Source organism: Magnolia sinica, chromosome 1 (genome assembly GCF_029962835.1).
Source record: "Magnolia sinica isolate HGM2019 chromosome 1, MsV1, whole genome shotgun sequence".
Taxonomy (NCBI): domain Eukaryota; kingdom Viridiplantae; phylum Streptophyta; class Magnoliopsida; order Magnoliales; family Magnoliaceae; genus Magnolia; species Magnolia sinica.
In genome coordinates this window covers 120,777,728-120,798,339 of record NC_080573.1, presented here as the reverse complement: position 1 = coordinate 120,798,339, position 20,612 = coordinate 120,777,728, and the positions used below count along the sequence as shown (strand labels likewise).

The following is a 20,612-nucleotide window of genomic DNA, read 5'->3' as shown; positions in this document are numbered from 1 at the left end:
CCTAAGGTTCTTTTTGCAAGGGCCCTGTGCCTAAGGAATCGCATGTCAGGACACATGCATGCGGCCATAGCTAAGAAAAATGGAAGAGATCTCAAATTTGTTACCTTTTATCAGCCACAATTCGCATTTACGGCGGTAGGGCCGCAGTCTCCAGCGAATGACGGATGTAGGAGTGTGGGAATTCCAATTTCCTACTCCCCAAGCACTCACACCCTTTCCCCAATCCTCTCTCTCTTTTAAACCCATCCTTCTCTATTTTCTCTCTCTCAGCTGCTATAAATTTGCTGTGGGAGTTAGGGAGAGAGGGTTTAAAGGTTTATATATACCCTGCAGCTTAGTTCAGTTGGCCTTAGTTCAGTTGGCCCCAGGTGCCACTTATTACCTGAGATGGCCCTTTGGGCCCATATATGGTAAATCGGGCTACCCTGATGGCCCCTGGCCCATCTGAGTTATGAAATGGGTGCCCCATGGTCAGATAAGGGACTGTCCAATGTTTAAACTCAAATGGATGTGGGGATTTATCGCAATATTCCGATTTGCAATTAATAGTTACCGTTCCTAAAGCCAACGTAGAAAACGATCGAAGCAACCTATAAATTGAGCGAGACAACCTAGAAATTCAGCGAGGCAACTTATGAATTGAGCAAGGCAACGTAGGAATTGAGCGAGGGAAGTTAAAAATTGAGTGAGGGAACCTAGCAATTGAGCGAGGCAATGTACAAATTCAGCGAGGCAACCTATGAATTGAGCGAGGCAACGTAGGAATTGAGCGAGGGAACCTAGAAATTGAGTGAGGGAACCTAGCAATTGAGCTCGGCAACCTACAAATTGAGCGAGGCAATGTAGAAATTGAGCAAGACAACATAGGAATTGAGCGAGGGTAAGTATAAGGTGAGATAGGGAAACTTGAAATTAGGCAGGGCAAACTAGAAGTTGAACAAAACAAGCATGAAAGTTGAGTGATGGAAACATTTACACGTTATGAAATTTAATTCATTGTAAATTTTCTGAAGTACAAATTGTGCGGGGTACATACAACACTATATATAATACAATATTCCTCAAAATTATCCTTTTCATCTCATGCCTACAACAAGTATCATTTATAGGTTACAGACAAACAATTATACGCTATCGACTTCCTCCAATGTATAGTGAATTTTTACATGTCTGTTCCCTCCAAGGTACGACTGCTGCACAGTATATCGATAAATTTAATTACAAATATGCCATAGTCAAAACCATTGCATTGCTTTGGCACAGATTTCATGGATTTGGCAGTCCAAGTCTTCCCTTCATGCGCGGTGACGTCTCCGGTGGCATGGAAGAGAATCGGGAGCGCCTCCGTCATCAAATTGATCATCTGCTTATACTTTAGGAGAGCATTTGACACTAAGCTATCGATAATAATGATCTCCCGTTGTCTTGGATATAGGACCATCAAGAACCAATGAGAGTTATCATGGTTGACGGGTACATAAACCTGTCCATGTTTAAGAAGTAGGCTATCAGTTAAAAAACATGATCAAAGAACACATTACGACCTTTTTTGATGTTATGTGATGAATAAATTACCCGTTCACTATACCAAATCTCCTTGGCGTGTGATTTACCCCACTGCTTGGCAATTGCGATGACATTGTTCATCATGCCTACCAACTTTGCACGTTCCGAAGCAGACTTCGAGTCCCAATACGCCCTTAGAGTCGGCATACTAGTTTGAAGGTATGGCTGTAACAAAAATCAAAGATCAATACAAGTAGAAAAACACGAATTAATTGAAAAAATAGGTTAGCGATACTCCGAACTAAATATTTATCATAAAATAAGTGGGACAGAACTTGCAATCTTGGGGATATGCAATTGCACAATTAGACTGCCTTTCCTCTAGGAAGTCAACATATTTGTCGATAGCCTACTCCACAAGATAATATGATTCAACAATAATCGATTAAAAGATATAACTATATGAAAGTCAATGTATATAGACACTCTCATACGAATGCTTACCACGTTATCAACCCACGCATCATCTACCCATATAGACTTGAACCATGAAGCCTCTACCGTCTCCTTATTTGCTTCATAGTATTTTTCTACCTCTTTGAGTTCATCCGTCGATAGCATCCTGAATGGATCCATCTGTAGATGAAATGGTATCGGAGATGTAGGAAAGTTTACGGCTTCCTCAGGTTGCCTCACCACGTTCGGGGTTGTATTGATCGAAGACAGGGACAAGAATGGAGAAACTATATAATAAGATGGCTTAAGTACCCTTTTAGTTCTCCTTACATAAACAGGAGGAGAAACGGGTGCTTTATCCAATAGATTATGCTCCGCCATACCATACGATTGCACCTCCAACTCCACATTTCCCTGTTCTTTTTCTTCCATATCCTCAACTTTGACTTTCTTCTTCAACTCCTCGTCCTCATCCCTCATAAACTGTCCTCTCTGTATATAGAAATATTCCTTCTCCTTCTTTAAGGTCTCCCTCTCTTTCGCTAAGTTTTCAGTTTCTCTCAATAACTCACACATCCGCCTATTCAACTCCTCGTTCATGATGAAAAATAATTCCATCTCTTTCTTCAACTGCACTCTCTCGTTTAGATCTACTCTCTCCATCTTTAACAATTCTTTCTCTTTCAACAACACCTCCCTCTCATCAAGCCTCTCTTCTCTCTTTCTCAACTCTTCCTTCTCTTTCCTTAGCTCATCCCTCTCCTTCTTCAACTCCTCTCTCTCCTTCTTCAACTCATCTATCCCAACCCTAAATTCATCCATCAAAAGAGATGGTTTCACAATATTCCCCCCTGATTCCTCTCCCTGTACACCTTTTTCATCACTTTCCGCTGATCCCCCCTCATCGCTCAATTCCTGAGTTTCGATGACCTTCAAAATGTATCAATGCACATATAAGAGTCGAAAAACTTTTAACGGTGAATTAAACAAATTTCATTTTAATTAAACGCTCATGATATCTCACCTGAAAACTTTCACGGAGCAAGCGAATGGCGTCCGTTTCCCATTCTCGTAGTGTGGGTTCCAAGTTCTTTATTAAGATAGTCTGTAAAAGAACCCAGATTGATGTTAATATACGGAGTGTAAGTGTCAAATCAAGCAAAGTGAACAGCCGAGAAATACATATACTTACAGCTTCACTCTCAAAAATTGCATATATTTTGTTGTACCTCCAACCCTTCCAACCTCGATATTGAATGAAGCGTGAAATTTGCGAGGAAACAAATGAAATAACACACTCTTGTAGGACCGGTAATCTCTCTACAGCCCATATCTGTTTTAAAGAAATTGCATGAGGATAAAAATCCACAATTGAATATAATCATGTAGAATAAATAAAGAGTTCTTACCTGCAGAGGAAAGACACAACCATATACATTGTAGCGAACCGCACCTGATGCCATCACAGCAGCTGCGACCCCTTGCGACATTGTATTGTATGCCAAACTACCCCAAGGATAGCTATAGAAATCCTCTATGGAGTCTACTAGGTACATATAATCTATGTTACACATAGTTTTCGATTCGGTTCCCCTAACAAAATACTCTACACACATAAGTAGAGCAACCTTCACTACATCCTCGTGCTTATTGGTATCAACTAATTTATTAAACGCATCTAATAAATGCTTCTTAATAATTGGATATTCTCTGAAGTATTTGTCCATTAATGTACTACTGATGGGACGCTTTTCTGGTATTGTAAGCTCCCCAGTCTTAAGTCCTGTTATGAGGGCGAAGTCCATCTCCGTGAATTGCAACCGTGTCCCCCGTATCTCAAATATAAGATCCCCTTTATATCTTACAAGAAGAAGGTGAAATACAGCCCCTATAAATCGAAAGGATGAGAGGTGCAACAAGAAGGAAAATAGAGATTGCTTGAATAGGCTTAGCCGAGTATCATGCTTCTCTAATCCACCCTTCACCGTGTTGAACCACCATCTCAATGAACACTTAGAGGATGGGTTTGGGAATTGAGAACAAGAATCGTCACCTACAAATATGTAATTGAAAATATATTAATAGCAAATTTCACTACTTAAAGAATCATAACGCAAAAAATTAAACATAGTTGAAATCGAGCGAAGCAAACTAAAAATTGAGCGAGACAAATTACAAAATGAGTGAGGGAAACTTGAAATTCAACAAGGCAAACATTAAATTTAGCGAGGCAAGATGAAACCGAGCTAGGCAACCTAAAAAATTGAGCGAGGCAAGGTGAAATTGAGTGGAAAATCTAGAAATTAAGCGAGGCAACTAAGAAATTCAGCGACGGAACCGAGACAATGAGCGAGGGAACCTAGAATTTGAGCGCGGCTACCTATCAATTAAGCGAGGCAACCTAGGAATTGAGCAAGAGGAGTTAGAAATTGAGCGAGGGAATCTAGGAATTGAGCGAGGCAACGTAGGAATTGAGCGAGGGAAGCTAGAAATTGAGCGAGGGAACCTAGGAATTAAGCGAGAGAAGGTAGAAGGATCCTAGAAATTGAGCGAGGCAATGTAAGAATTCAATGAGGGAAGGCAGAAATTCAGCGAGGGAACCTAGGATTTGAGCGAGGGAACCTAGAAATTAAATGAGGCAACCTATAAATTGAGCGAGGCAACGTAGGAATTCAGTGAGGTAACCTAGGAATTGAACGAAGGAACCTAGAAATTGAGCGAGACAACTTAGGAAATTGAGTGAGGCAACGTAGGAATTCAGCGAGGTAACATAGGAATTGAGTGAGGGAAGGTAGAAGGAACCTACGAATTGAGCGAGGCAACGTAAGAATTCAGCGAAGGAAGGTAAAAATTGAGCGAGGGAAGCTAGAAATTGAGCGAGGGAACGTAGGAATTCAACGAGGTAACCTAGGAATTAAGCGAGGGAAGGTAGAAATTGAGCGAGGGAAGCTAGAAATTGAGCTAGGCAACCTAAGAGTTGAGCGAGGCAACCTAGCATTTGAGCGAGGGAAGGTAGAAATTGAGCGAGGAAAGGTAGAAATTGAGCAAGGCAATGTAGGAATTTAGCGAGGCAATGTAGGAATCCAGCGAGGTAACCTAGGAATTGAGTGAAGGAAGGTAGAAATTGAGCGAGGGAACCTAGGAATTGACCGAGGCAAGGTAGGAATTGAGCTAGGCAACGGAGGAATTCAGCGAGGTAACCTAGGAATTGAGCGAGGGAAGTTAGAAATTGAGCAAGGGAAGCTAGAAAATGAGCGAGGCAACCTATCAATTGAGCGAGGAAAGCTAGGAATTGAGCGAGGAAAGCTAGAAATTAAACAAGGGAACATAGTAATTGAGCGAGGCAACATAGGAATTGAGCGAGGGAACCTAAAAATTGAGCGAGGCAACGTAGGAATTGAGCGAGGCAACCTAGGATTTGAGCGAGGAAAGCTAGAAATTAAGGAAGGAAAACTAGAAATTGAGCGAGACAACCTAGGAATTTAGCGAGGGAACCTAGGAATTGAGTGAGGCAACGTAGAAATTTAGTGAGGGAACCTAGAAATTCAGCGAGACAACCTAGGATTTGAGCGAGGGAAGAGACAGGAAGCCTCCAAAGATATTTTCAGGCCACAACAGCAAAAAAAGGCTAGGATCTTCCAGAATATGAGATTTCAGCAAAGATGATATGACCTCAGCAAGCAAGAAATGTGCCACTTGTGTAGAGAAATAGAATAATCATTCAATCACCTATATCTTGTTCGTAGAATGCCTAGGGATATGGAACTTCTTCAAACGCTTTTTAATTTGTTGGGTTCTCCAAAAAAGTGGCCTTGGTCGTAGGTGGGAGGATGAAATTGTTGTTTAATCAAGTAGGGAGAATTTTGAGGATGCTTTCATTTGACATAATCTGGTGGATCTAGAAGGAAAGGAATAAGAAATTCTTTGAAAACAGAGTATCATTAGAAGTGAGTGAGAGACATGATCAAGAATTTTTTATCAGTTGGTTGAATTTAGTGAAAATGAGTTTTGTGTCACTTTGGCATCTGTATGGAAAGAGCTTGAACAGCGACAACACGGACCAAAAAATTTAGTTGGTGTTATGAGAAGTGACTAGGGAGAAACAATATGGTGTTTCAGACCGGTGAGACTCCAACAAGGCAGGTGAGTCTCATTTATTTTCTAGGCTGGTTATAGTGGAAAGAGATGTAGAAAATGCAGATCAAATTTCATTGTTAGCAAAACTAAAAAAGTTGGTATAAGGTATGTGCTGATATTTTTATCATGTTTTGAGGGAAGCTAGTGTGGTCACTGACACACCAACAAAGGAATGCATTTTACCTTTACCTTGATATTGCATTTCGAGTCCCTTAGTTTTCATTAACAGAAGTTGTGTCAATTACAAGGAAAAAAAATAACAAAAGAAAAAGAAATGGTTGGTTAAAAAAGAAAAAGAAAAAGGTAGTTCTTGGGCTCGTTCATGAACATCTCAAACATTGTTCTAGCCCACAAATGTCAATATTGGGCTGTGTCATTGGTTGTAAAGTATCTGTTAGGCATCAACATTGGAATAACCGTAGCCATATCCATAGACCGGCGATCCATCGCAGCTCCCGCGATTCCACCACAAGTCGCTGTCCCAATCGGCGATCAATCGTGGATTCGGCGATTCCACCCCCGATCTATGGCTACGGATTATAACCGTAGCTATAACCGTATCTGTATCCTTTTTTTTTTTTTTTTACATGGAGAATTTTATTCTACCTACATTTTTCTCTAACACATTTATATAAATATGTATATATAAGCATATAAAACCAAAAATTATCACTTTTTTTTCATTTCTTTCTTTATTCATATAATAAGAATATCTTCTAAACCAAAATTAGTTACTTGACGTACCATATATGATTTTAGGGCTAAAAGTTGGGTGGGCTCAAACCGACCAACCTGTGATCGACCTGACATTGGGTTGGGCTTGAGCAGGATGTATCGAGTTTGGTCTTGGGGTTGGGCCATACAAACACCAACCCGATAAAACTTAGGTTGGGCTCGGGTTGAGGTCTCGGGTTGCCTGACCCAACACGAACCCGATTAATATATAAGTTCCTTATAAATTAATTATAATTGAGTGCAGATCATGTGTTGAAGGCAAAGGAAATTCCAATGCCTCCCCTCAAGCTAACAAGATATGCCAGATTTCCCTCTCCTAAATAAATTGCTTGATACAAAATACGACTTGTAATGGAGTAGTTGTCCTATATTTTAGCTTCTTTGTTTAGAAAAAAATGCATGAAAATGATGGTGAAGTGAAGGGAATTGACCGTGAAATAATACAGAATCACCGGAATTGAACGTGAAATGCATGGAAATGACCATGAAGTGAAGGGAATCGCCGGGATTGACCGTGAAATGCATGGAAATGACCGTGAAGTGGAGCGAATTGACTGTGAAATGCGTGGAAATGACCGTGAAGTGAAGGGAGTTGACCATGAAATGCATGGAAATGACGGTGAATCAACACAGAATCGCTGGGAATGACCGTGAAATGCATGGAAATGACTGCGAAGTAAAGCAAATTGACCGAAAATTAAGAGGGACAATGAAAATTAAGCAGGACAAACTAGAAATTGAGCGGGCCAAACTGGAAATTGAGCGGGACAAACTGAAAATTGAGCGGACCAAACTGGACATTGAGCGGGCCAAACTAGAAATTGAGCGGGCAAGAGCGGGACAAACTAGAAATTGAGCGGGACAAACTGGAAAATGAGCGAGCCAAACTAGAAATTGAGCGGGACAAACTGGAATTTGAGCGGGCCAAACTGGAAAATGAGCGGGACAAACTAGAACTTGAGCGGGCCAAACTGAAAATTGAGCGGGACAAACTGGAAAATGAGCGAGCCAAACTGGAAAATGAGCGGGACAAACTAGAAATTGAGCGGGCCAAACTGAAATTTGAGTGGGACAAACTGGAAATTGAGACGGGCAAACATGGAAATGAGCGGGACAAACTAGAATTTCAGCGGGCCAAACTGGAAATTGAGCGGGCAAACATGGAAATGAGCAGGACAAACTAGAATTTCAGCGGGCCAAACTGGAAATTGAGGGGGCAAACATGGAAATGAGCGGGACAAACTGGAAATTGAACGGGCCAAACTGGAAATTGAGCTGGCCAAACTGGAAATTGAGCGGACCTAACTGGAAATTGAGCAGGACAAACTGAAAATTAAGCAGGCCAAACAGGAAATTGAGAGGGACAAACTGGAAAATGAGCGGGCCATCCACCTCCAGAGCCATGAACAGACCTGAACAACGCATGAAAATTACCGTGAAATGAAACGAAATCGCCAGAATTGACCGTGAAATGCATGGTAATGACCGTGAATTAAAGACATCATTCACAACAATATACAACTCCTACAAAATTTACATCAACCCCAAGACAGCTCGAATTGAAAGGCCAACTCGAGGCGAGTAAAGTTGAGTTCAAGCCAAGTTCGACCATGGTGTATTGCAACTCGACTCGACTCGAACTCAACTTGACTCAGCATGGACGAGTCAAGCCGAGCTTGGCCTACCTCGACTCGAGTCGAACTTGACTTAATCCATCCATCATGAAGGAAACAAAATTTAATAAGAGGTCTCAACTTAATGACTCCAAAAACCCACTCAGCTACTTCTTTTATGTACAACCGCATGGGCTTGGATATATCATTTTAAAGCTTATTTCATACTTTTGATGGATTGAGCACCCTAGAAAAATCTCAGGTCCACTTACTGAGATTCCTCTCGTGTTCTTGTTCTTCTATCTAAGAAGGAAGTCCTCTTGCTGTTGAGTTATTTCAACAAAAGTCATATCTTGTTTCTATGGCCACTGCATATCATCATAGCTTTGTTTTGTTAAAGTCAATTGTTGAGATATTCTTGTGTGGTGGATTGAAGTAGCATTGTTTCTTGAAGTGTTATGTTTTGGAGTACAGCTGCACAAAGGGTAAGGGGGAAGCAGAAATAGGTTTGGGTATGGGAGTGGGGAAGCGTTTGTTCAAAATGTTAGCAAATGTGAACAGCTTGGAAATGGGAGGGGAGTGAGATTTATAGTGGGAGTGGCACCTAGGTAGAAGGTTTGTGCAATTAAGGATTTAAGCCATTGGACACCTTGATATCCACCGGCCAACACCTCTCTGGTCATCAAGGATAGCATTGATCCAGAACATCAAGAGTTTTCATAGTCAGGCCTATTTGGATAGGAAGTGTAAGACTCGTGTCATAATCCGTACTGTTCCGTTAGCTTCCGCGGTCCTTTCGGTCAAATTCTAGCAACCTTCGCACCGTATTCGGTGTTTGCGCACGATCCTAAGCCAGGTCCCACGCACCGACGTCGGCTTGATCCGAAAGTTGTATCATAGCGACCGCGTCGTCGCCGCGGTTCCAACGCCGTGACTTGCGCACCGAACCGATACCCAGGCAAGAAGATGCCGATCTGCGTTTATTTCGAGAAACACCGCGCGTTGCGAATTTTAAGGGAATCTCTACACAATTAGTCCCATCAATTAACCATAAATGCAACCATACCTCAAGTACTTCACCCATTCCCTCTTTTTCCAAAAGTCCACCATCTTTCCACCTCACCATTCCTCTTTTTCTCATTTTCAACCACAACCATCTCTCTTCTCCACCAATTTCAAACTAAACCATACCTCTCATCACTCCTTTCTTACAACCATCACTCCACCCATCCCTCCATCCATTATTTCTATCTCTCCCTCTCATTCTTTAGCAATTTTTTTCCAAATCCCATGAGAAATTTCACACATCCAACACACTCTCTCTACTTCAAGTGTGGCCCACCCTCTCATCTCCAATCTCAACCATTCATCTTTCATCAACCTCCGTTAAAAGTGAAGGTAAGGAGCTAAGGAGTCCAAGGGAGCAAGGAGAAGGAAGATAAGGTGGGCGATTTTCCATTATTTTAAATTTTAGGGCCCACTTGTTGGTGGGACCTATTTGGATGTATGTGATTTAATCAAGAGGGCCCATAGTGGTGGGGTTCCTCTATCTCACCGTGTATCTCTCTCTCTATCTCTCTCTCTTTCTTTCTTTGTAATGGTGTGGATCCCACCAATATGTGTTACATCTTCCCCGTCCATCTACATCAGACGGTGTGGCCCACTCTATTATAGGTGATGATCCGCACCATCCACTGTTTGAATGGGCCCAATGCATCTTTATATATATATATATATATATATATATATACATATATGTTATATTTTATATAATATATAATATAATATGTATTTATATACATATATAATATAAGGTATATATTATATATATATATATATATATATATATTTATTTATATTGGTGGGCCACGTCCACGTGGGGCCCACCACAATGAAGTGTCCAGCGTCCAGGGACGCTGGACGTTGGCAACGTAAAGTGCTAACTGGCACTGCTTTAAAAAAAAAAAAGGAGAGAGAGAAAGAAATGGTGAAGCACTCGTGCAGGCCCCACCTTGATGTATACATATAATCTAAGCCGTCTATCCCGTTGCCCAGATCATTTTAACCGTTGAGCTAAAATTTGGGACCAATCTGAAAATTAAGTGGGCCATACCATAGGAAACAGTGTTCCTACCTTCGATTTACTCCCTAATGCTCCTGTATATCAAAAATAGCCCAATATTGGACTCTATGGGCTTGTATCAAGCAACAGGGACCCATGGCTGGAGTGGATGTTGCTGATGTGGGCCCTACCATAGAAAATCCGCAGAAAAACTATTTTTTCAAAAAAAAAAACAACAAACCAAGGGAGGCAGTAGCGTCAGCGCTGCTGCTGCCACATCGCTGCCCGCTGACGGACGGACTGGCTGGGGCTCACGGCCCCAGCTGTGGGCCCCACTTTGATGCATTTCTCCCATCCAAACCGTGCATTTTATGGGTCCCCACAGTTCAGCCGTCCACCCCAAAATTCAGCTGTATATGGAACTCCGGTGGGCCACATCGTTTAAAATCATGTGAAGGCATGCCAAAACATATAACATCACTTGGTGGGGCCTACCAGAGTTTTGGATGTCACTGAAATTTGGTCTGGACCGTTAGTCCAGTGGGACACACAAAATGGGTGGGCTGGATCGTGGACCACATCACGGTGGGCCCTAGATTTGGGGGCTCTTCAATAGTTGGAATGGCAAATAAACATAAACCGTGGGCCTGGTCCACGTGAACTCCCACGCCAACAAAAAAAATAAAATAATAAATAATAATAATAATAAGTAGTATGGTGGGCCCCCTGGTCCGCGTGGCCTATCAGCAGGTTGGGTGAAAAATAAATATGACTGTGGGCCCATTTTGGACCCATTTTGTATGGAAAATAAATACTGCAGTGGGCCCTATTCAGGCCCACGTGACCTTATGAATAGATTGGATGATAATAAATATTTTAGTGGGCCCTACCCTGGTCCACATGATCTTATGAACAGTTGGGTGGAAAATAAACATTATAATGGGCCCTAAGTTGGGTGGAAAATAAACATTATATTAGGCCCTAGGCTGGGTGGAAAATAAACATTATATTGGGCCCTAGGCTGGGTGGAGAACAAGCATTATGGTGAGTCCTACTTAGGACCCACTTATGTAAGTATTGTAAACCACACCCTCTATTAGTGTGGGCTCCATCATAATGTATGTGTTTCATCCCACTGTCCAACTGTTTTGGAGATAATTTAAGGCCCATTATGGAGGCCCATCTTCATGCATTAGTGGTCCTTGTTGAGGCCCACCTTGATTTGTATTAGGCCCATATTATGAGGCCCATTGAGGCCCACCTTGATATAGATATGGGGCTCATGTTATGTAGCCCATTTGATGTATTTGGGTCCTTGGGTCAAGGCCCAATTAGATATACAAAAGGCCCATTACAATGTGTGATTCATGGAAGGTCATTCCTTGGGAGCAATGTTGGTTTGATGTCCACATTGAATGGATAATGTTGGTTAAATGTCCGCATTATAACTCTCCCTAAGGCCCACTGATAGGCCCATAATTATGGTAAGTAGGCCGTCTAGGGCCATCTCCATTATACCTAGAGCCCATCTCTTTATACATGTTTAGTATAGATCCATGATTCATGATCATTCGCACCATATGTATGCCTGATGTGAGGAGTGACCGATCATAGCATATACCTTTGGATAGACTGTTTATGGGCTCCCTGATAGGCGGAGTCGTCTCATATAAGTGCATGGTATATACAGGGCTGTTGCATGACTGATAGTGTGATTCATGCACTTGCATTTGTGTGATTGTAGTTACTGTATGCCCTAGCCACATCAGGGTCATGGCCTCCACAGACACATCGTGGATGGCAGGATTGGAAACCGGAAATATTTGATTCTAGCATACGGGCGCCATAGACGTCCCTGGGTGAAAATTCCTAAACCCGATGGTACCAGAGGATGACTCCAACGTCGAGACCGAGTGGATATATGAGCGCATGAGGGCCGAATACCAGGAGGCCGCGTCTTCCACTGTGTCGTGGTCGGTTGGAAAGGAGTGTGGCCTTACTCGCCCGAGGGTAGGGGGCAATACTAGGCTGAGTTTGACCAGCTCGCGAATGGGTCCGCTATCGACGTGCCGGATAGGTATTGGCAGACTATTGGTCAGGTGAATAGTGAGGTTTCTTACGCTCACTTGGACTGTGCGGCTAGGAGAGCGACAGTGCCATTTGGAGTGTATTGAACCCCGGTGATTTTTCAGAATGAGAACTGTACTGATACATGATGAGGATTGGCATGCTTGAGTTGCATCTCGCATCGCATGGCCGTATTATGGCCGATAGCATTCATATATTGCACAGCATAGCCTTGGTACGGCTGATTGCATTCATGTACTCATCGCCATAATTCCGCATTACTCTTACCTTGCATTTTGAGCACGCTTATATTGCGCACATACTTACACCACCCTCTAAGCTTTTTATAAGCTTATGCATGATTGATGCGTGCAGGTGACGCTAGGACGCAGTCGCAGCCCTAGTCTCGCTGTAGTTGGAGCGTGCAGCCGAGCTTCTGGAGTTTTGTTTCTTTTACTACATTGTATTTTTCCTTTCTGTCGCATTTTACTAAAAAGTTTTTGATCATAGTGGATTTTGTGGTGGTGTTCTTGTGGTTATTGTTTGTGGGTTATGCTTTTGTTATGCTCATTATGAATCAGACTGATGATTTGAAATCTTCCTTGTAGTATCCCAGGATCGGAACCTGGTGATTGGGTGCCGAGATCCGAAAATAGGGTTCTACGGAGGCTGTCGGAGCCGGATTCGGCAATCGGGAATTTTGTGAGCCCGGTTTCCAAGTTCGGGGCGTGACAGGAAGAATCCAAAATGTGCATATTGAAAACCTCCATGGAAAACTAAAAATGTGAAAATCATGGAAGGAATCCACAGTCTGCAATTTGTTTTGCAACTAAAATTTCCACGGAAATTTATTTGTTTTTACTTTTGCCATTGTTTGGATTGATGCTCTTTTTAGTGTGAAAAACCAAAAAGAACTCTTAATGGTTGGTTGGTGTTTCCAGCGAAGAGAGGAAATGCCCACGGAGTAGCTTGTTTGGGAGACATCAATTCAATTTTTATTTTTTTATTTTTGGAAACAATAATCATTTTATTCAATTCAATTGTTTTTCGAGGAAAAGACAATTAATTTCAACAGATACTTTATGTAATAGAAATAGTTGAATACATATCCATGGAAATCAATTTCTTCCAACCAAAAAATACTTTTTGAGTTGGGAGGGTGATTCTCCCAATGAACTGACTATACACCCTATTGACACAGGTGAACAATTATATACTTGAAGCTCGAGAGAACCATGTTGAAGGAATGTCTTTTCTTCTTCTTCTTCTTCTTCTTCAAGGCATTAATTATTAACAGAAGCAATTAAGCACATGCAGACAAAATATCTGCTTCACTATTCACCTCTCTGTAAATGTGCTAATCTTTCCTTCTAGTTATGCTGTTGAGCAAATTCTTGCATTTCTTAAAAAACCATTCTTTTTCTAGCTTGGTGTTACAGCCTACTTGCTGTGTCCTCTAAATGGATGCTCTCCTTGGACCTCTGCTTTCCTTTTGCTCAGCAACGGGTCATTTCCATGCATTTCACAGTCAATCCCGGCGATTCCGTGTTGATTCACGGTCATTTCCATGCACTTCACGGTCATTTCCCTTCACTTCACGGTCATTTCCATACATTTCACGGTCAATTCCAGTGATTCCGTTTCATTTCACGGTCAATTCCCTTCACTTCACCATCATTTCCATGCATTTTTTTCTAAACAAACAAACTAAAGTATCGGACTACTCCATTACAAGTCGTATTTTGTATCAAGCTATTTATTTGGGAGAGGGAAATCCAGCATATCTTGTTAGCTTGAGGGGAGGCATTGGAATTTCCTTTGCCTTCAACATAGTGATCTGCACTCAATTATAATTAATTTATAAGAAACTTATATATTAATCAGGTTCGTGTTGGGTCAGGCAACCCAAGACCTCAATCCGAGCTCAACCCAAGTTTTATCAGGTTGGTGTTTGTATGGCCCAACCCCAAGACCAAAGTCGATACATCCTGCCCAAGCCCAACCCAATGTTGGGTCGGCCACAGGTTGGTCGGGTTGAGCCCGCCCAACTTCTAGCCCTAAAATCATATACGATACGTCGAGTAACTAATTTTGGTTTAGAAGATATTCTTATTATATGAATAAAGAAAGAAATGAAAAAAAGCGAAATTTTTTTATATATGCTTATATATACATATTTATATAAATATGCATTAGAGAAAAATGTAGGTAGAATAAAATTCTCCATGTAAAAAAAATAAAAATAAAATAAAAAAATAAAAAAAAACAGAGAATGAAATAAAGGATACGGATACGGTTATAGCTACGGTTATAATCTGTAGCCATAGATCGGGGGTGGAATCGTGGGATCCACGATTGATCGCCGATTGGGACAGCGACTTGTGATGGAATTGCGGGAGCTGCGATTGATCGTAGAGCTACGTCTATAGCTACGATTGTAATCCGTATCTATAGAAAACCGTAGCTACAGGTTCCCAGTTTTTTTTCGTTTTTTTGCTATTGTAATCCCCACCGCCTTTTGTGGGTCCCATCATGAGGTCTGTGTTATATCCAAACCGTCCATATATTTGGCGACCTCATATTAAGGCTTGAGATAAAAAATATGATAGATCTAACTATCAAGTAGACTACCCTGTAAAAGGCATTGGGGAATTGAACGTCTACCATTGAAACCCTTTTAGGGGTTATCGAAGTTTTGGATCATTATGAAATTTGTTTTTCTTCTTCACCCAGGTCTTTGTGACCCTATGAATGAACTTAGATGGGGAGGATTTCTCACAGACATCACAGTGGGCCCCCAAAAAGTTTTTAATGGTTGACACTCATTCAACACTTTTTCCTGTAATGTGGTACACTTGAGATTTGGATATACCTTATTTTTGGTCTCATATCATAAAATGATGTGGAAAAATATATGGACGGCATGGATGAAAAGAATACATCTTGGTGGGGCCCACAAACCACCGACTATCCACCATTGGTTGGTGGCAAGGGGAGTACCCAATCTGTTTCCATGAAAGAAGGGGTATTTTCGTCCTGAAATTCGTAATCCGCACGTGGAGGTCTAAGTTGCAAAACAAAGTTTGTCTTCTTTCATAAAACACAGCTGGATAAAAGGTGGGGTCCACAGTCCTAAATTTCTCAAACCTAAATTAGTTACTTGACGTATCATATATGATTTGATGGTTGAAGGTTGGGCGGGTTCAACCCGACCAAAATGTGATCGACCCGACATTAGGTTGGGCTTGGACAGGATGTTATGGGAGTTGGTCTTGCGGTTGGGCCATACAAACACCAACCTGATAAAACTTGGGTAGGGCTCGGGTTGAGGTCTCGGGTTGCATGGAAAATGGATTCGGTGGGGTGGCAGAGAAAACAGAAAAACATTATGAGGGACATGTTTTCATGATTTTTCAATTATTTGCATCTGGAGAACTTGTAGCATGGAGGAATTTCGAAAAGTAGAAATTGAGCGGGCCAAACTGAAAATTGAGCGGGCCAAACTAGAATTTCAGCGGGCCAAACTGGAAATTGAGCAGGACAAACTAGAAATTGAGCGGGCCAAACTGGAAATTGAGCGGGCCTAACTGGAAATTGAGCGGGCCAAACTGGAAATTGGGAAATTGAGTGGGACAAACTGGAAATTGAGCATCATTCAAAGCATTCCTCAGAAGATTCATAAAGTATTCTTTTGGGACACCTCCATAGTTTAGTAGTGAAATTAAAGTCTTATTTAGGTACATTTTCCTTGGCTAGTTGCTAAAAAAGGAAGACAAGTAATTTGGATCAACTCTTCACATCACATTTGTAGATAACCCATAACCGTTACATACAAGTACTAAAAGCAAACAAGGTATTCTACTATTATTCACACAATCAATTCAAAGATGGAGAACCCCAACTTCTCACCCTAATAAAATTTCAAATACTCCCAACAAGGATGGAATTTATTCATAGAAGGATTGAAATTCTTCTTACAACATATGATGTATAATCCTAAGAAAAGGGCGGAAATAACACTGGCAAATGAGCTAAGGAGTCTTATTAGGACATGGGAGATCATCAATGTATATAACATAATCCTTCACGGGTGATGCTACAACCAATTCACTACATAATTAACAAAGAAGTGGTCACGGATTTATCGATGAACCAATAGGGTTGGTTCATAATGGAGTATCCCAATATTATTCTGATTTTTCATCCAAAAGGATTTGAATCAGAAAAGGTTGGATGTTTGGTACCTCCAAGACATCCAGCACCAAATTGAGAGATATTCTTGGCATTCTAGAGGCATGCAGCCTCAAGAGGATAAGCTAGGATGTTCGTTTGAGGAACATTTTCATAAAAATTGAGTAATCTGGTAGATATACCCTGGGTTGTTGGAAACTTATATTAGGCGCATCCCCTATAACTGATGAAGAATCTTGGATATACCCTAGCCCTATAAATGTGGGATCCACCTTAGGCGGTCTAAATAGTTCACATTTTGGCTTCATTGTGCATAGAACATCCCCACAATGTTCTATGTCTTCTACTACAAGTTTTATGGGTTTATATCGAAGAGCCATTGTTTTATGTTATGTTTGCAGCTTTTCAGCTTTTCATTGTTTTATGTTCAATTGCCAGCAGTTACGCCATCCAGGCATTGCAATGCCTGGTAATTGAAATATCCAATGCATCTAGATGCCCCCAATTCAAATGATCCTGAAGTAATCTCACATAGTTTTGTTTCTTAAAATTCTAAAGACTTACCTTTATAATTGGTAAAATTGGAGAAGCTATATTGGTGGGTATTTTGAAAGTGGCTTATTTCCCAGGGTATTCATTATGTCAAAGCATAGTTCTAACGTACTTAAAAAAATGCTATGACCAGTCTGATATTTGCCATGTTTCAGGACTTGCACATTTCTGTAAGGACAATGGATTTTCAATCTTTTAGAGTTTATTAACTACTCCCAAGAGCAGTTGAAGTTGGCGAAGCTAGCCCTTCTCTCCTTGTTCAGGTCTGTTCATGGCTCTAGAGGTGGATGGCCCGCTCATTTTCCAGTTTGTACCACTCAATTTCCAGTTTGGCCCACTCAATTTCCAGTTTGTCCCGCTCAATTTTCAGTTTGTCCTACTCATTTTCATGTTTGCCCGCTCAATTTCCAGTTTGACCCGCTGAAATTCTAGTTTTTCCCGCTCATTTCCATGTTTGCCCGCTCAATTTCCAGTTTGGCCCGCTGAAATTCTAGTTCGTCCCGCTCATTTCCATGTTTGCTCACTCAATTTCCAGTTTGTCCCGCTGAAATTCTAGTTTGTCCCGCTCATTTCCATGTTTGCCCGCTCAATTTCCTGTTTGTCCCGCTCAATTTCCAGTTTATCCTGCTCAATTTCCAGTTTGGCCCGCTCAATTTCCAGTTTGTCTCGCTCATTTTCCAGTTTGGCCCGCTCAATTTCTAGTTTGTCCCGCTCAATTTCCAGTTTGGCCCGCTCAATTTCCAGTTTATCCCGCTCAATTTCCAATTTGGCCTGCTCAAATTTCCAGTTTGGCCCGCTCAAATTCTAGTTTGTCTCGCTCATTTTCCGGTTTGGCCCGCTCAATTTTCAGTTTATGTTTATCAATAGCCCTTGACCTTGAGTCAAAAATTAAAATACGAAAAGATTTCACATACACCAAAGTTGGTTTTTGACTTATTTTAAAAACTTGTTTCTCCTTGTTTCAATTATTAGAGGAACAAAAAACGATCTCAAATGTTTGGGGTGTGAATGCCATTTGCGGGGTCGACCGGGTTTCCTCGCTCATATCCTAGGTTGTCTTGTTTAATTTGTACGTGCCTCGCTCAATTTCTAGCTTCCCTCGCTCACGATCAATTCGCTTCACTTCACGGTCATTTCCATGCATTTCACGGTCAATCCCGGCGATTCCGTTTTGATTACAGTCATTTCCATGCATTTCACGAGCAATCCCGGCGATTCCTTTTCATTTCACGGTCATTTCCATGCATTTCACGGTCAATCCCGGCGATTCCGTTTCATTTCACGGTCATTTCCATGCATTTCACGGTCATTTCCTTTCACTTCACAGTCATTTCCATGCATTTCACGGTCAATCCCAGTGATTCCATTTCATTTCATGGTCATTTCTATGCATTTCACGGTCAATTCCCTTCACTTCACAGTCATTTCCATGCATTTCACGGGCAATCTCGGCGATTCCGTTTCATTTCACGGTCAATCCCGACGATTCCGTTTCATTTCACGGTCATTTCCATGCATTTCACAGTCATTTCCTTTCACTTCACGGTCATTTTCATGCATTTCACGGGCAATCTCGGCGATTCCATTTCATTTCACGGTCATTTCCATGCATTTCACGGTCAATCCCGGCGATTCCGTTTCATTTCACGGTCATTTCCATGCATTTCACAGTCATTTCCTTTCACTTCACGGTCATTTCCATGCATTTCATGGTCAATCCCGGTGATTCCATTTCATTTCACGGTCATTTCCATGCATTTCATGGTCACTTCCATACATTTCATGGTCATTTCCATGCATTTCACGGTCATTTTCCTTCATTTCATTGTCATTTCCATACATTTCACGGTCATTTCCATGCATTTCCCGGCAATTCTCGAGACCTCAACCCAAGCCCAACTCAAGTTTTATCGAGTTGTTGTTTGTATGGCCCAACCCCAAGACCAAACCCGATAAATCTTAACCAAGCCCAACCCAATGTTGGGTCGGTCACAGGTTGGTCAGGTTGAGCCCACCCAACTTTCAACCCTAAAATTATGTATGGTACGTCAAGTAATTAATTTTGGTTTAGAAAATATTCTTTTTATATGAATAAAGAAAGAAATGAAAAAAAAAAAAGAGAAATTTTTTTTATATGCTTATATTTACATATTTATATAAATGTGTTAGAAAAAAATGTAGGTCGAATAAAATTCTCCACGTAAAAAAAAAAAAAAGGAGAAAAGAAAAGAAAAGAAAAAAGAAAGTGCATAGGGATATAGTTTTAGCTATAACCGTAGCCATAAATCCGGGGTGGAATCGCCGATTCCGTGATTAATCGCTGATAGGGACAGCGACTTGCGGTGGAATCACGGGATCGACGATTGATCGCCGAGCTACTGTTATGGCTACGGATTATAACCGTAGCTATATCCCTATCCCTGTCCATACGCCATTACCATTCTGCTTGAACGTCTGTCTACAGTTGAAACCCTTTTAGGGGCAACACAAGTTTTGAATCATTATGAAATTTGTTTTAACTCTTCATCCAGGTCTTTGTGACCTTATGAATAGATTGGATGGAAAATAAATGTCATGGTGGGCCTACAAAAGTTTCAACGATGAAAATCAATTTTCCGCTGCTCTGTGTGGTGTGGCCCAGTTGATCTTTGGATATGATTTTCTTTTTTTGGATAATGCTCCGAAATGATATCGAAATATGGATGAACGTTGTGGATATAATAAATACATAGCTGTGGGCCATGTAACTTTGATCTCTTTTAAGCCGTTCGTAGAACTCTCAGTTGGAGGAGCGTCAGCGCTCGTCTTCGCAGTTAAAAGGAGGGGTAGTTTCGTCTTCAAAGTCGCTGTCCGCACGTGCTAGCCTAAGTTGGTCACTTAAGTTTGTAGTCCTTCATAAAAACCGCTGGGTAAAAGGTTTTGTCTACAGTGGTCATTTTCTCTGTCAATAACCCATGAGCATAGTGTTTCCTAGTTGCGTGGGGAAACAAGGACGTCCGTCAGGTCTAGCCCATTCTTCATGGGGCTTCCGTTTTAAAAATGGTGGCGGCTCATCCACTTGTGTGCCGGTATCCAAACCATCCAAATTGATCACCCAATTGTGGATGGAGCATAATATCCCAAAAATCACATTGAGCACATGACCATTACCCATCTACAATGTGATTTTCGAGCTCATACAATTTAAATGGTCCAGATAAACCTACTTTCGCACCACACGTATGGAATTGTGAGCAGTGTTAGGTAATTTTTAATTGGGCACAATTGAACTATATGATCCGAGCATCACTCGC

The 20,612-nt window shown here is 41.3% G+C and overlaps 2 protein-coding genes across 2 annotated transcripts; both read right to left on the bottom strand.

The window, feature by feature from the left end:
- Positions 1-1,162: 1,162 nt before the first annotated feature.
- LOC131248800 (putative ubiquitin-like-specific protease 1B) lies at positions 1,163-1,713 on the bottom strand. Its single transcript, XM_058249260.1, has 2 exons — positions 1,576-1,713; positions 1,163-1,483 (listed from the first exon to the last, which is right to left on the bottom strand). Exons 1-2 carry the CDS (start codon positions 1,711-1,713, stop codon positions 1,163-1,165), a joined length of 459 nt encoding a protein of 152 aa, XP_058105243.1.
- A 93-nt stretch (positions 1,714-1,806) lies between these two features.
- On the bottom strand, positions 1,807-3,767 carry LOC131248792 (uncharacterized). The gene is made up of 2 exons (XM_058249249.1): positions 3,372-3,767; positions 1,807-2,142 (listed from the first exon to the last, which is right to left on the bottom strand). The coding sequence occupies exons 1-2, from the start codon at positions 3,765-3,767 to the stop codon at positions 1,888-1,890; spliced, it is 651 nt and encodes a 216-aa protein (XP_058105232.1). The 3' UTR covers positions 1,807-1,887.
- Between the last annotated feature and the right edge of the window lie 16,845 nt (positions 3,768-20,612).

Bases quoted from the DNA above. Each gene is read 5' to 3' on its own strand.
- LOC131248800 (XM_058249260.1), bottom strand. From the start codon at position 1,713: ATGCCGACTCTAAGGGCGTATTGGGACTCGAAGTCTGCTTCGGAACGT. The intron at 1,484-1,575 runs GTAATTTATTCA...AAACATGGACAG, and splicing joins AGATTTGGTATAGTGAACGG to GTTTATGTACCCGTCAACCA.
- LOC131248792 (XM_058249249.1), bottom strand. From the start codon at position 3,767: ATGGACTTCGCCCTCATAACAGGACTTAAGACTGGGGAGCTTACAATA. The intron at 2,143-3,371 runs GTAAGAACTCTT...TTTCATCTACAG, and splicing joins GTTGTGTCTTTCCTCTGCAG to ATGGATCCATTCAGGATGCT.